General features: G+C 36.8%; 4 protein-coding genes across 6 annotated transcripts; 2 read left to right on the top strand and 2 right to left on the bottom strand.

Annotated features, from left to right (window-relative positions):
- Positions 1-126: 126 nt before the first annotated feature.
- Positions 127-7,368, bottom strand: LOC135803779 (methionine--tRNA ligase, mitochondrial-like; the record flags this gene model as incomplete). Its single annotated transcript, XM_065317472.1, has 7 exons — positions 127-821; positions 969-1,163; positions 1,596-1,807; positions 4,177-4,429; positions 5,194-5,428; positions 6,939-7,219; positions 7,275-7,368. Coding segments are annotated over 7 exons (1,740 nt in total), but the record flags the coding sequence as incomplete, so codon positions are not given.
- Positions 7,369-7,422: 54 nt separating this feature from the next.
- LOC135803552 (pre-mRNA-splicing factor CWC22 homolog) lies at positions 7,423-9,455 on the top strand. Its single transcript, XM_065317198.1, is given in 3 exon segments — positions 7,423-8,604; positions 8,607-9,093; positions 9,096-9,455. Coding segments are annotated over 3 exon segments (1,794 nt in total). The 5' UTR covers positions 7,423-7,524; the 3' UTR covers positions 9,323-9,455.
- A 285-nt stretch (positions 9,456-9,740) lies between these two features.
- LOC135803551 (DDB1- and CUL4-associated factor 7) lies at positions 9,741-11,527 on the bottom strand. 2 transcript variants are annotated; one of them, XM_065317196.1, is made up of 3 exons: positions 11,394-11,527; positions 11,000-11,297; positions 9,741-10,927 (listed from the first exon to the last, which is right to left on the bottom strand). In XM_065317196.1, the coding sequence occupies exons 2-3, from the start codon at positions 11,284-11,286 to the stop codon at positions 10,168-10,170; spliced, it is 1,047 nt and encodes a 348-aa protein (XP_065173268.1). In that variant the 5' UTR covers positions 11,287-11,297; positions 11,394-11,527; the 3' UTR covers positions 9,741-10,167. The 2 variants fall into 2 exon arrangements, with proteins under 2 accessions (XP_065173268.1, XP_065173269.1); XM_065317197.1 differs by having other exon boundaries at positions 11,000-11,288; positions 11,394-11,512.
- Positions 11,528-12,097: 570 nt separating this feature from the next.
- On the top strand, positions 12,098-14,832 carry LOC135803550 (uncharacterized). 2 transcript variants are annotated; one of them, XM_065317193.1, is made up of 6 exons: positions 12,098-12,421; positions 12,517-12,660; positions 13,413-13,501; positions 13,566-13,655; positions 13,716-13,811; positions 14,057-14,832. In XM_065317193.1, the coding sequence occupies exons 1-6, from the start codon at positions 12,233-12,235 to the stop codon at positions 14,592-14,594; spliced, it is 1,146 nt and encodes a 381-aa protein (XP_065173265.1). In that variant the 5' UTR covers positions 12,098-12,232; the 3' UTR covers positions 14,595-14,832. The 2 variants fall into 2 exon arrangements, with proteins under 2 accessions (XP_065173265.1, XP_065173267.1); XM_065317195.1 differs by lacking the exon at positions 13,716-13,811 and having other exon boundaries at positions 12,101-12,421.
- Positions 14,833-15,485: the final 653 nt, after the last annotated feature.

The raw sequence follows: 15,485 nt of genomic DNA, 5'->3' as shown, positions 1-15,485 counted from the left end.
TTTAATGTTCTATATAATTTATCGCTGTAATTTAATAATTTGATTGATTTTAGTTGAAAAATACGTTTCTCTAACATAACCTCAATGTTTCATACAACCGATGCGTGAGTTGGTAAAAAAGGTGAGTTTTTCCTTTGTATCTTTTTATTTTATTTAATGGAAACACAATAAAATGGATTTATTTTCCATTCTACATCGCTAATATCTCATTCACGCTCTTGATAACATCTTAAAATGCGCCGACAAGAAAAGCGATTTAAACGATTTCTCGCCTATCGCGCCTCATCTCGCCGCTAAATTCTTCAAAGTCGTAATTTTCGCTCTCCTCACCCCCTGCACAGTTACACGCAGTTACATCTCCTTCACCAGCTTCGCCTCGTTGATTTCCGTCGTCACCTTCGGCTTTTTTTCCTTGTTACCCTTGACTTTCGTGCGTTTCGCCGGCGGGATTTCGGCGTCGACGACGATGCGCTTGAAGAGCACGCCGGAATCAGACGCAAGTTGTCGCGATTGAACGCTGGCATCGCGCCAGGACAATTTCGTTACGTGCGCCCAGCGCCGCGCGCCGCTCTCGATATTAATTCGATTTAATAAATTCGCTGCGATGTTCGGCACGATGGGTTGCAGGACGATGCCGCACACGCGCAGCGTCTCGAGTGCTACGTGCAGCACGGCGTTGAGCTCGCGGCGTCGCTCCGTTGACTTTTTCAATTCCCACGGCTTCAGCGTCTCGAAGAACAGATTGGCGCAATGAAGAGTCGCTATTGTCGCGTCCACAACTTTATAGAAATTGTGTTCGGTGTAATGCTTCTCAGCCAATTCTAAACATCAACACCAAAATACAAAATAAAAAAAATAAAATTTTTACTTTTAAAATTATTTGATTTGTAATGTAGTGTAGCGTGACACTTGACACTTTACATAAGAAAACTAGATTCGGAGAGATAAATTTGAAATCGATTGCGTACCTGGCAGCTGAGCGACAGACGCCATGAGTCGCTGCGTCACGTCCAAGGCGGAAATTATCCTGAGGGCTTCAGGCTCGAGGGCCGGAAACACTTGCTCCGGATTGAGCGCCACGCCGCAGCACCGACTCAATAGGTTGCCGAGCGTGTCCGCCAATTCGGAATTTAATATTCGCAGCGCCTTCGTTTCACTGTAATCTGAACAAACAGCATTCAATTAACATAAATTGGATTACAATTAAATACGTATAAGATATTAGTATAGGTGGCGCTGGTAACACGTAAATAACCTATAAATAAAGGTTAAGTGTTAGTTACTACACTTATAACTCATGAACGGCTGGATAGATTTTGATGATTTAAGATTTTTTGGACTCGTCTGCATCCCGAATAAGAGAATAACTATTAAAATATTAAAATTGTTAGTAAAAAGTGTTAAATACGAGATTAAAATTTGAATAGAGATTTTATCATAGTTATAGTTGAATAATTGAATCCCAGATGACGTTAAAGTGGATTTTACCATTTTTCATTTCTTTAAAAGAAAATCATGCATCTTATTGATGAAATCGACAGATAAAACTTTTTTTTAACCAAAAACTACTTTTAAATAAAATATAAAAATCATACTTCCGTCACTGTGAGCTACACCTTCACGTAGCAGAAAGTACCGAAATCCATCCGGCGTGTAAGTCGTGCTCCGGTCGATTGGGCAGACGACGTTGCCCTTCGACTTGGACATCTTCTCACCGTCGACGGTCCAATGCGAATGGCAGAGTATCGAACGCGGCGGCTCCACATCCGCTGCCATTAGAAACGCAGGCCAGTAAATCCCGTGAAATCTGCGCGAAATAAAAATATAAAATATACACTTCCAAAGCCGATCTTTTTCTCTCCCAGCTCGTCCAGAAAATAAAACCAAGAAAAAAATTGAAACTAAATTTCATATAAATGTAAATGATATCAATTTGCGATGCAGGCCAAAGCCGAAACTTGAGCGCGCTTACTACAATACATGCAATAAAATTGTAAATTTAATAATATACAGGCTGTTGATGCGGCTTCCGGGTGCGCGAAGGGAGTTTATTTTCCGGTCACCAAACTGGGTGCGCGTTTTCAATTAAACTTCCAGGCCTCCGCCAGCATTGCATTAACTATAACTGTACCGTCGACAAACACCGACTCTAACAGCGTTGAGGAGGCCAAAGGCAAGGGAATAAAGGAAGCATACAGCACACAATGCGCCTTCGAATTGTTGAATATCGTTGAATGTTAAATCGCGGATATTCAATTCGCATGATATTCGACAAATATTTGCGTAGCAATCTCACATCTAGCATCAATCTGGAGACTCGAATAATAATATCGGGAATTCAAACTAAACAATGCGCGTTTAACAAATCAAATAGTCGAAATATTAGGAGATGGGTCATCTTTCACAGGGTCAGAGCTATAATATTTGACCGACATAAGTTTTTCGTCCATTAAAATTAATTGGTTGAAAATTTTGGAATTTCTTAGGATTTTTAATTATTATTACAAAATTTTCAATTGAATTTTATACAAGAAAATTTTTTTTTGTTTGTGTCACTTTCACGCGAAAACCACTGAACTAATTTTCATAAATTTTGATTTAGAAATATTTTTGACTAAGGAAAGGCAAATAGACTAATTTTTGTTGCATAAATATTAGTTGAAGGGCGTAAAATAAGGGATGAAAGTTGATACAGTTGATCATGATCCAATAATAATTCTAGAAAATCCATCATTAAATATCATTAAATCGAGTAAATTTATGATTATTGATGTCTTGGATGATTTTTGGTAATATCTTAACACTAAGAATCTATAATTTGAAAATAAATCGCAAAATTTGTTGGTACGCGCATAACTCCACAACGCCTTGATCAATTTGGTCAATTCTTTTTTTTTAAATGTTCTTTAAAGTCCAAGGATGGTTTTTACGGCGAGAAAAATTCGAATAATTAGCAGGAAAACCCTAAAGACAGCCCTTTTCAATAAGAAAAAAGTTGTTATTGAGATTCAATCATAGTTATAGTTAAATAGTTGAATCCGAGATGGCGCGCTGAAGTGCATTATTAGCAATTCTTTATATAATTAATTTCGCTAAAATAAAATTGCGATTCTTATTGATAGAATTGACACATACTATGTCTAGAACAAGGGAGTAAAAACGAATTACATTTTAATTAAACACTACCGGAACGAAGTCGCGGGCAAAAGCTAGTACGAAAATATATAAAACATAAAAATTATATAAAAATTAACTTGGCAAAATATTAACTTTTTGATTAAACTAGAATTAAATTGAATTTCTCATGCAATCATAAAATTAATCTTTTAAACCTTAATCACATTAAAACAATTACAAAACAAAAATACTTCCTGCCTATTATATTTTCTCAATAATTGACTCCTAAACGACCCAGCAGCAATAACGAAGAGACCATAAAACGTCGCGAGATTTACGAGCCGCGCTGCCGTTTAATTAAGCAGTATCCTCGTTAGACGCGCCGACCCAACAGCAAACTCGTAATTATTGAGTTAGCACTGCTGCTACTCTGTTATTATACGCATATATACCACTTTGGTATACTGGAATAACACTACCAGCAAAGTTAAAAAGTCCACACATTGCGAAACAGTGCTTATCACAATGATAAAACAAACAAATAAACAAATCTGTTATTTAGTAGCGTGCTATGAAGCCTGTTAGGAATATGGCGTTAGTTTTGGCGGAGAAATTCTAAAGTAAGTTTTGTGTAAGACCCAAAAGTCCTCGAAAGTCCTCTCCTCGTGGTATTCCGATGTGAAAACACAAGCAAAATTAACTTATGCGACCACAACGCACAACTTGAACTTCGACTTCGTATGTAATTAAACATTAAACGCAAACTAAACAATTTATAACTCGCGCATACATAAGATACGAGTAAAATAATATACTCCTTCGAAGCCTATTATTAACCAATGTCTCTTGATTTAAATTAAATAATAATTTGTTAAAGTAAACATAAAATACTAAAACAGATTGAAAACATGAATAATTCGTGTTTTAAGCGGCTGCTCTTGACGCTTGTGGAAATTTAGTGCCATCCCTTCACCACCCACCTCAATAAATCATAATCTCTATAATTTTTTCTTCTCCGTTTGCGTTTTTCTTTTGTGAAAAGAGAATTCGTGTACGTACTTTAAAATATCCTTGCCGATGACGTGCAGGTCGGCGGGCCAGTGGCGTGTGTACTCGGGGTGCGGATAGCCGGTGGCGGTTAAATAATTCACCAGTGCATCCAGCCAGACGTAAACGGTCTGCGTATCGTCTTCGGGCACTTTCACGCCCCAGTGGACGCGCGCCGTCGGCCGCGAGATCGACACGTCCGGCACTCCTTCGTCCATCATGTCCAGCAAGATTTTTTGGAATTTTTTCGGTCTGATTGTGTCATCTGTTAGGAGATAAATTATTTAAAATTAGGTGGAGTAGTTTTTTCCTTGCATTTAACATTAAAAAACAAAATTTTAATTTTGAAGTTTGTATTGTTTGAGTTTCTGTATATGTATAAAGCATATTTACTAAGTTATAGAGCTTTTCATGAAGGGAATAAATTAGGCAACTAAAAATACATTGCAAAACTTTTCAATTTGACCACCAGAGGGCTACAAACGTCAAAATGTGGCAGAAACTCTTTATTTTCATGATAAAAACGCTTAAGTAAATAACTATATTAGATTGACGTTTAATTTTAACCTTTTTTAATGTATTGTGAATTCAAAATACTATATTAACTACTTTAGTAACAGCCGTGCTTAAAGTATCATTTTTGTGCCTCAAAACCGTGATAAATGGCATTTTAAAGACGCAAGTAGAAAAAATACTAATATTGCATCAAAAAATCCCCAAAAACATTACAAATCCAAAAATACTTCTTAATAAAAGTTAAAATTTTTAAATATTTGCCTGAAATTAAAAATAACTTGACTTGACGTTCATTATTGATTTTTTATCATTGTGAAGCCCGGAATAAAACTTATTTAATCCGAAACACTCGAAACTAATAACAAAATGTCAAAGATAATATAACAGCAGCGTATTGCCCGAGGTGTGCCAAGTTGAAACGTTGAAAGTTGCAAAAAAGTTAGCCACCACTTTGCCATTTTCTTCGACAGCGCGCAAGACGCTGCAAATGAACGCGAAAGAAGGCGCACGTACCTTTCAGAATCCACTGTTTGACTTGATCGGCTAATTTGCTTAATCCGAACATGTAATTCTGCTCCTCGGTCCATTCGACTGGATGTCCGCTCTCGGCCGAAACTTTTATCATTTCGCCGGTGCGAGCGGCGGGTGCTTCTTTGAGCTGCGAGTCTGTCAGGAAAGTTTCGTCCGAGACGCAGTACCAGCCGGCGTATTTCGACGAGTAGACGTGACCATTATCTCGGATCGCCCGCTTCGAGAACAAATTTGCTTAGTTTTATTTTTTGGCGGAGAGAAAATATAATGACGTCATGTTCAATGTTCAATTTATTGTCTCCGGGTGATGTAAGAGATTAGAATTAAATTTTAAGTAGAGAGAGGCGAGAATAATGGTACTCGTGGTGGAGTAAAGTTGTCGAAATAAGAAGTGTTCAAAGTTTATGTGCATCGGTTTGGTCCTTCTGCGTCGTATGCCTTGGAGATACCACAGGCCACATTGCACGTACTTCAATCTACTTTCGTGGCACTTTATCAGAGTTGTTTCTAGTTTTCGAGGAGTAGTCCTTTTACAATCTTAGTCGAGTTAAAATATTATGTAGTTAAAAGTTGGCATCTGTTGCATGTTAATATGAGTTTCTACTTTTGGTAAAGAGGAAACATTTATTTGAAAAGTTTTTTTTAAATCTGTGAATATACTTAGTAATTTGCTCAAAAACACGATCATGATATTTATTAGTAATAGGAAAAATTATCTAATTAAATGAAACTTAATTGCCAAATGAATAAAAGGGCATAATTTGACGCTATAAATGAGTAACTGATGAACAAAAGCGAGAGAAAGAAAAAATTGATTTACAGTTGATTTCGGGAAATTTCAGGCACAACTGAGCTCTGTGCGCACAGAGCGCTTGCATTTTAAAGCGATGTTTAACCAGCAAAAAGTGGTGGGGGTAAGAAACGTAAAAACGCAAGCTGCAGGCCCGTAACACCTAAAAGTGCGATTGAAACATCGAAAGGTGTTATAAAAACACAAACATGGGCTAAGTTCTTAATTTTAAGGGTTTTTATTTGTTTGGTGAAAGTTTTTTCTCCTTAATGAATTTTATTGCACCCCTGGGTAAATTTACACGAAATAGTTTTTCCAAAATTGACATACCTCGTGAAAACCCAACATTCAAATCCCCACAAGAGCAATTTAAAAATTTATGCCTCAATGATTTTTCTCCACCTCATTTCCCAATACAAATATTGCAAACCACACATGCTCCATCCTTGCACGACTCCGGGGAATTGTTTGCTTCGACCGCACTGCGCCATTCTCACTAAACGTAAATTAGTTTTGAAAATACACACGAGTACAAAGGAAAAAGCACGCAAACTATTTGTTAAAAGTTGATTACTTTCATCAACACCACTTCGAATAACAGTAAGAATACATCATCACTCTGAATAGAATTTTTGTCCATTGTGAACAATTTGCCCCCCAATTGTTTATTTAGGCAATTTTCGTAAGCCTACACACCACACATTCCACCCTCAGGCGATAGGCATCGCAAGTGATTCCGGTTAAATTTAAACGATCCACTTAATTTAATAGCATGATCATGAGAGTGCAATGTGTGCGCCCTCTCGAAGAGACCACAAACGGAATAATTCGCCGAACGGATGGCGCGCACTTCAATCCTTAGTTAATCTTTTCCGGCATTCAAGCCGGTTTAATTACATCATCAAATGTTTCATCAAATTAAATATGTATTACTCACCCAGAAGTGTTGTACAGCCTGTTCATGTGCAGCATCAGTCGTACGAATAAAATCCGTGCAATTTACGCTGAATACCTTTGCGAGTTCGCGATATTTATCGGAGATATTCGCGCAGTAAGTTTCCAGCGGTGTGTTGTGTTGTGCGGCGGCTTGTTGAATTTTTGTGCCGTGTTCGTCGGTGCCGGTGGCGAGTTTGTAATTTTCATGCTTTCCGTACAGCTGCTGCCATCTGCATGCGGTGTCAGCGATGACGGAACTATATAAGTGGCCAATGTGTGGCGCTGCAATCGTAACACATCGAATCTCGCACTAGAAAATATTTATGCAAGCACTTACATGAATTTACGTAGTAAATGGGTGTTGTAACATAGTAACTTGTTTTAAATGCTTCAAATTTGACTTGGCGGATTGTATCCAGTGGAGTTTCATTTTATTTTATGTTTTATTCACTAAAACTATTGGAAATAGAAGTGGTGGAGGTTAGGCGGTCACTGTTTTTAAACTGTCAGAGAAGTTTAACCTGCAAATATTGTGATTATTAACGTTGTAAACCTATGCGGAGTGTTTGATTAGAAGAACTTTGAAGATGTTTAATCAAAATGACGCCGAAAAGAAGTTGGATTGGATGTATAAAGGTGCTAATAGTCTGGTGGATCGCGAGGAATATTTACTAGGGCGTACAGTTGATAAGTCATTGGAACAATTGAATGCTGAAGAGAAACAAAAGCAGTTGGGTACAGCTGCTCCTCCAAAAAATCATGTGGAACATGAGTGTATTCCGCCGTCGATTCGTGATTATAAACTACAACAACAATTGGCTGAACAGGTTGATCTACAAGCTAAGTTACAGGAAGATCCACTTCTGACAATCAAGAAAAAAGAAGAGGAAACTAGAAGGCAGTTTTTGCAGAATCCTGTGCAGTTGAAAAAATTACAGAAAGCATTGAGTAAACAGGAGAAAAAGTCCAAAAAGAAGAAGAAGGAATATCTGGATGAGATTCTCATTCAGAAGTTGAAATTATTACAACAGAATAATGATGATTTGGATGACAATGTAATTGATAAAAAGGCTAAAAAGGAAAAAGATTTAGACATTATATTGATGCATAAGTTTAATGCTTTGAAGAGTAAGTTAACTGAAGAAGATTTAAGGGATATTATGGATGGTAAATTGACTGATTCTGATAGTGATGAATCAAGTGATGAAGATGATTCTGATGAACATGTTAGAAACAAAAAGAAAATTAAAGAAAATAAAATCAGAAATGAGAAGAAAGTCAAGAAAAAGAAGAAGAAAACAAAGAAAGAATCTTCTTCTGATTCTTCAAGTAGCAGCAGTTCTGAAGAGGATAAGAAACACAAAAAGAAGAAGAAGAATAAAAAGAAAAGGAAAAAGGAATCTGATTCAGAATCAGATAGTAGTGATTCCGATTCTTCTTCTGATTCAGATGATAAAAGAAAGAATAAATATAAAAACAAAAAGAAAAGTGAAAAGAAAAAGATGAAACATAGAAGAAATCATTCTGAATCAGATTCAGATTCTGATAGCAGTTCAGAAGATGATAAAAGAAAGAAGAAATCAACAAGTAAAAGACATGATGCTAAAAATAACAGTAGACAACGTTCAAGATCTCCAAGAAGAAGTCAAAAGATAAAAATAAAAAGAACTACGACTCAGATAATGACAATAAACATGCTCACAGGAAACGTGAAGAACAAAACCGTTCAAAATCAAGAAAAGACGATGACAGAAAAGAAAAACATCGTAGGGATAAAGAAAATGAGTCCCGCTCTAGAAATAAAAACCGCTCAATATCCAGAGGTAGATCCCGAACTCGATCCCAATCAAATTCTAGAGAAACTAATAGAATTGGTCCGCAACGTCCACCACCAGATTACTCTCATCGACATCGGCATAATTCGGACGATTCCGATGATAATGGCGGACGACCAAAAATACAAAACTGGGGTTTAGTCAAATCAGACGGCACGCAGATAGAGCTTGCAAGAAGATCTCGCTCAACATCACGAGAACGCGCTGAACGAAGAAAAGCCAAAGCTCTAGCAGCGAAGAAAGAGGAATTAGTCGCGCAAAAGAAGCAACACAGATCTAAGCGATTGACATCAGCGGAAAAAGAAGAAATGTTACGGGAGATGCAAAAAATGCACAGGAACAAGACGTTGAACGGTCGAAAAATATCAAACGGTATCGGGATGAAGATGAGAAAGAAGCGAAGGAGAGGAAATTCGATGAGGACTTTGCAAGGAAGCAGTATATCAAATCGACGAGTTCCAGTACAGTCGAGAGTCGAATTAAGGCCAATTTGAATAACATTCAGAGGGGTAAGAGTGATATGAATTCACATTTTTCAAGGCGCTATTAGTTTCAGTCACAAGAAAAGTTTTATAAGCTTAGTGTTACGTTTTCTAAGACTTGACTATGATTATTGTAAATAAATTTGCAAAAAATTGCTTAATTTTACAGAATAAAGTAAAATAATTAGATTATGACTGATATATCAATAGTAATTGATATAAATTAGTTTCCTGTGAACTAATTGTATTCTATTTGGTTCAGAATTAAGTTCTGCCTTTAGTTTTGTAAAGATTTGATTGTACATAATGTTTGACATCATAAAATCTAACAAATTTGACTAAAAAAACTATTTTCAATGAAATCTTCATAAATTTAATCACTGAACTTAATTTTCAATGCAATTTATATAAAATCATAATTTTTGATTGACTTTCACGCATTTTTAACCACTTATGCCGCGATAATACAATTAATATTAGCAGATATTACATTATTTTTACCTTTACTCGTTCTATTCAAGATACAAATACATTTGTTTTATAAATACATCAATGACGCGTTCTCGCTTCATTCCTTGATTTACATTTTACGGTATATACAAAACTGCGATATTCTTGTAATATAATGCTACATATTACAATGTAAAATATTGTATTACTGTGATATATTGTGACACTGATAAAATAAATGAAGAGCGACACAGTGTATTCATCGATGGCTGTATCGCATTGATTATTATTTCATCAGTCTGTAGTTCTGAGATTTCTAAACTTCTACAACAAATGTAAATCATATTCACACAAACTCTGATACAAAATCGTCAAATTGCATTATTAATTGGATTTACAAATAAGTAAAACTTATCATTTAAATTAATTCATAAATTAAAAGCCAGCAGAAAATATTTACACATTACACCCTTAAGATTTCCAGTGATTTATTGTAACATATCGCAATCCAGTCGGGTTGCGTAGCGCCCCATTGAATCATGTTGACTTCTCCTTCGGCTGCAGTGTAAGCAAGTATCGGATCTTCGATAGCTCTGGGCATTTGCTGAATATCCCAGATTAACGCTTGGTGATCATCACCGGCGGTGCAAATATGACAACTTGAATGTGGCGCCCACGCTATGCCATTCACACACGCACGATGATTGTTCAGTCTTGCGACAGGCGTGCATGGAACTCGCACGTCCAGAATTATTACTTCCAAGGCGTCCATTGCGATTGTAGCGAGGTAATTTGGATCTTGTTTGTTCCACGCAAGACGTAGTAGAGGTGTATGCGCAGGGTCTTCATAGATAATGGTCGAGTGTTCTAAATGCCTTAAATCGAACATACGGACTGAACCGTCTGCGCCCACAGAGGCAAACATATCTCTACCGCCACCAGCGCGTGAAAATGCAATGTCGTACACTTCTTTATCGTGTGCGATAAGTTGTGTTTTTACATGACCAGAGACTAGATTTACTCTTCCGATCATTTGCCCGGTTTCTAATCCCCATATTGTGCAGGTTGTATCAATGGATGAGGTGCCTACTAAGTTTGGGTCCACTTCATTCCAATCGAAGCTTGTGAGCGGCGCGCAGAAGTCGGAGTTTTTGTTGTTGTTAAGGACGCATTCAAGGCGTGTGTCTGGTTCACCTGCTCTCCATACTCTTAGGTAATCACCACTTTAAATTTCAATAAGAAAGCAATTATTATTAACTGATTGTGATTTTTAAAGATAAAATTTATTCCATTACCTAGTTGCTAGTAAATCTGGAAATACTCCTTTGCTGTCTGGTATCCACATGATTTTTGTTGTGGGATATGGATGCTCAAAAGTACTCTTTGGTGTGAATTCACTGTTCTCTTCATCAAGTGAAACAATCTGTACTTTGTTGTTGTATTCCTCTACAAAACTGCCAAGCGCAAGCCGGAAGCGTTTGTCGGGTCGCACTGACCAGTTCATGCTGTACAAAGGCCATGGCGCATTGTACTTGTAGATTTCTTTGCGTTTGCCGCTGGGGACCACACTTGAGTGAGCCATGGCTGCAAATGCTAAAGATAAAATAGTGATAACATTGCATATTATAAGTGAAAGTGATATCCATTTGTTGGCAATAAGTGCACTTAATGATTGGCTGTAATACCCACCGTTTGGTTTACGCTTCGCTTTTGTTTTATTTTATTTATTTGGCAAGTTAAACAAAAATTCTAAACAAATACAACAATCGTCGCAAAGTGATTGACATTTCACTGACATCCGTAACAATACAGTTTAGATTGTGAACTTTGCTAATATTGGTTTTAGTTTAATAACAAGCCGCTAGTGAACATTTTTAAAATTTAGTTCATGTATTGTATTGAATAAATTAGATATTTGTTCAGAAAACTTATTTATTGTGTCAAAAATACAAATAATGGTTTAATTAATTATAAGTCATTATTATTTTATTACTTGTTAATAAAACTGCAAAAGCATTCACTCTATTCAAGAAATTCCCTAGCTACATGTTATTGCGCATGCGCAGTAAAAATATTCAAAAGCAACTGACGGTTGCAACCCTGCGTGCTCTAAGCTTTGCAACTGCGTCGGTTAATACGTCGTGGAGAGCATAAGCATCGGTCGCGTCGCGCTACCGGTTTATTTTCCGTTAAGCTTTTGGCGGCAACAAGTTGTGTACCTATACGCTGTGAATGTGCTCGGTCATAACCCTTTGTTCATCTGTGCCGTAGTGTTCCATCGTTAAATAAATTCAAGTGTAAAGATGTCTTTTGTTCTGGTACGTAAAACATTTATTACTTATTCATATTCCAACATCGCACCTAACGAACTTTTGGTGTGATGCGTCGTTTAACCCAAGACACAACTCCAGCGCTTGTCCAATCCGTTGAAGTCAAACCAAGCCAAGTGAAGCTGGACTACACATATTGCACAATATATAAATTTGCGGTTTTATTATAGTGATTGGCTAGAAACAATACAATCCAGGATGACGACTAATTCGAGCAGCAAATGGGGGGTCTTGAAGGTGTTCGCCCGTGTCGGCGACAAATACACAAAGATTCCGTTGAGTTGCTCTAATTTTACGATCGGCTCTGATCCGAAGGCGATTATTAAAGTGTGCCGCGATGATGTCGATCCCATTCATTGCATCGTGCGGATACAAAACAATGGGCTTGTAAGTTAACACAACAGAACCTATAGCATAATATGCATTTTATTGTTTATATGCACCATGGTAGATTGTAACCTATTTGTACTTATGTTTTCCAGGCTACTCTTGTTAACAAAAGCAAGGAGAATCCTGTACCCATTAATAATGAATCTGTAGCACCTGAGATGTTTCTATTGCCCAATGATACATTTTCTGTAATGGGGAAGAGGTTTAGGTATGAAAATTCATCTCTTGAGCCAGAGGTAAGAAGTAACATTTTTGTTATTCCTGTGTCTAAATGTTGAATTTGATTGATTTAATTTTAATATGTAATTATGCATATCATCAATTTTATGTCTATTAGCATCCAAATATGTTTTTTTTTTTAATATTTTGCGTGGTTGTTTTGAGCCGTGTCTCTAAAACACAGTCGTAATAAAAATGATGATTCACATATTATGCTTGATCTAAGTTCACGACGATTTATATTTAAATCATTTAAAATTTACAATGTTTATTCTGCTTGGGCCATTTCATAATTGCATTAGTTGTTATTTCTTTAGTTTTTATTATTCACTAGAAAACATAGATGTTTGTCTATATTTATTTGTCTTTACTACGGATATCAACTAATTCACATATTGACTTTGCAATAGTATCTTTATTGCTAATCTTTTTATCACATAGTTTTCCTCAAGTGCCAACACAGTTCTTATTCTGTTTAGCCACTTTTATGCGAATTCTTCAATTGATCAATTTCAAGAATTTTATATATGTAATTGCCATCATAAGTGAAAAAATATTTAAAACTAGAATTTTATTCAAAAAATATCAACAAAGTTTGATGATAAAACAGTTTTTTTTTTTCCAAATGCGAATCCACAATTTTCCACCGAACACAAGTTTTAAAACTTAGACATAAAATACATGATGTTATGTTTCAAACACACATTTCAATTTTTAATACATTCCTATAGTAACATTTTATGACACATTATTATATATATTTATTCAGATTATCAGAGAAGCAAAGCTGAAGAATATCGAGCGTTTAAAGAGATTAAAACGAATTACAGTGCTGGAACGTAACTTATTAACACCCCAGTAAGTACATTTTGTTTACATATTCTGCAATTTTCCTATTTACATAAATGTTATTATACATTAGACCAGAAAAACCGAAAACTTTGAAGGCTCGTCGATCAGCAAGTCTGGATGCCAAGAGGACCCAATCGCCGGAGGATAAAGCCCGGAAAGCGTAAGTAAATCGTGTGTGGTGTAGAATGGGCTAGCATTTGGTGTGTTATACAACTTCTAGATTAGCGGATGATGGTTGTAATATCCAATGGTTAAAAACTTCGACACCACAAACTCCGCATCCGACGAAAACTACTAGGTTGCGTTGTGTCGACGGGTATATTTATTATTTTACTTTGTTTCTGTCGTATTTATTTGATATTTGAGTATCTAGTTGCGAAATTAGTAAGGCTAGAAGTACTATTAGGATTCTATTGTCGTTTTCATCATGTATTTGTGTAAAATGTATTGTTCCGATCGTGGTCGACTTGTTTTACGTCGCTTGTAGACCGTATTATGTTTAGTCTTTTTGTTCGAAGCTTAAAAATGTGATTTTAATGCGTAATTTCTCGTCGTGTTTAGATTTACGGTTAGCACGCCGAGAAGTGCAATCCGACCGAGTCTGCGCCACTCTGCAATCTTCAAGAATCTCTCTCAGATGTCCTACGTCGAACCAGAAGGTTGTGAAAGTTCCTCGTCTACCGTTGATCGAGAAGAGGCACTCAAAACGCCTGTGACGGAAATGATTACCAAGGATGATGAAGATCTTTTAACTACGCCGTTAAACAACACTTCAGTGATAACTGTTGATTCACCAATTGAGGAAGATGTGACACCGCTGCGTAGTCGCAAATCCAAAGCAAAGGATATATCTATCCAACGTCTCACTCAGAATGATGAGAGTGTTGTTGTTCTGGACACGCCTGAGTCGAAAACGCCTAAAACTGCACTGAAGACGCCAATGAGCGTTCATAAAACTAATTTGCTTGTTGGATATTCCGCTATTGAAAGTAACGTTGCAAGTGTCATAGATTCATCAGCAGATGAATGCTCAGCGCCAGAAACTGATTCTGAAAGCAATGAGTTGCAACCAAGCAAAAGTCAAATAGGTCTTTATTGAGGAGCCTAATTCAAGCGCCGGGAGTCCAATCTCTTCTACTCCGGCAGGTAATAAATCTACGAAGAACTTAGAAGAGTCTTTCAAACAGACTAGCACAGAGGATGTTGATGAAGAATCCAGTTCTGTGTTGGATACGACCACAACTAGTGGGTCTGATTTGGTAATTGGCGGGAAACGCAAGCGACATTCAAATACTTCAACTGAGGAGGCTTCTAGAAAGCGATTGAAAGTCGTTACAGTAAGTTATTAATAACATTTTATGTGTAGTTTTATTTAATTTAATTTTTTTTAAATTTAGGAAACTACTCTGCCTGAAATGAATTCATTCACTTCACAAGACTTATCAAGCGATAACGATTTAGAAGCTTTAGCAGGAGAAGATTCCGAAATGCTTGCAAGTCCAGCTGTTAATTTGTTGGCAAGAAAAGCAATGACAGAACCCAAACAAACAAAGCGTACTATCACAAGGCGTTCGTTATCGGACAGAATTTCTAATCAAGAAAACGAGCCCGAGTCGAATAATACCACGTGTGAGACAGTGGATACGTCATCATTTCTCTATGTCAAGAACAACGTTACTTTTGAAAACGCTGATTTTGGTTCACCAGTGGTCGAGGCTGCAAAGAAATTGCCGAAGGAACCACTCAATGATTTAACTGATGTTGGCGGTGTGAAAAAATTGATGCAAACGCCACGAGTATCTAAAGATGCTGTCAACGAAGGCGCAAGTCTTACTGGTGTCAAGCGTTTAATGAAGACACCCAAGGTACAGAAAGATACGGATGATGTGAGCATGTCGGGTGTTAAATCATTGATGAAAACTCCGGTAGCGAAGAGTATAGTAGTTGAAGAAGAGAATGCTGAGAGTAGTGTTACCAGTGTGTTTAATAT

Source organism: Atheta coriaria, unplaced genomic scaffold (assembly GCF_025399875.1).
Source record: "Atheta coriaria isolate IRGN ID8LTWV9N9 unplaced genomic scaffold, Caltech_Dcor_3.1 hic_scaffold_3_pilon, whole genome shotgun sequence".
In the NCBI taxonomy this organism is placed as follows: domain Eukaryota; kingdom Metazoa; phylum Arthropoda; class Insecta; order Coleoptera; family Staphylinidae; genus Dalotia; species Dalotia coriaria.
The sequence above is the reverse complement of the archived record's forward strand: the minus strand, read 5'-3'. Positions and strand labels throughout refer to the sequence as shown.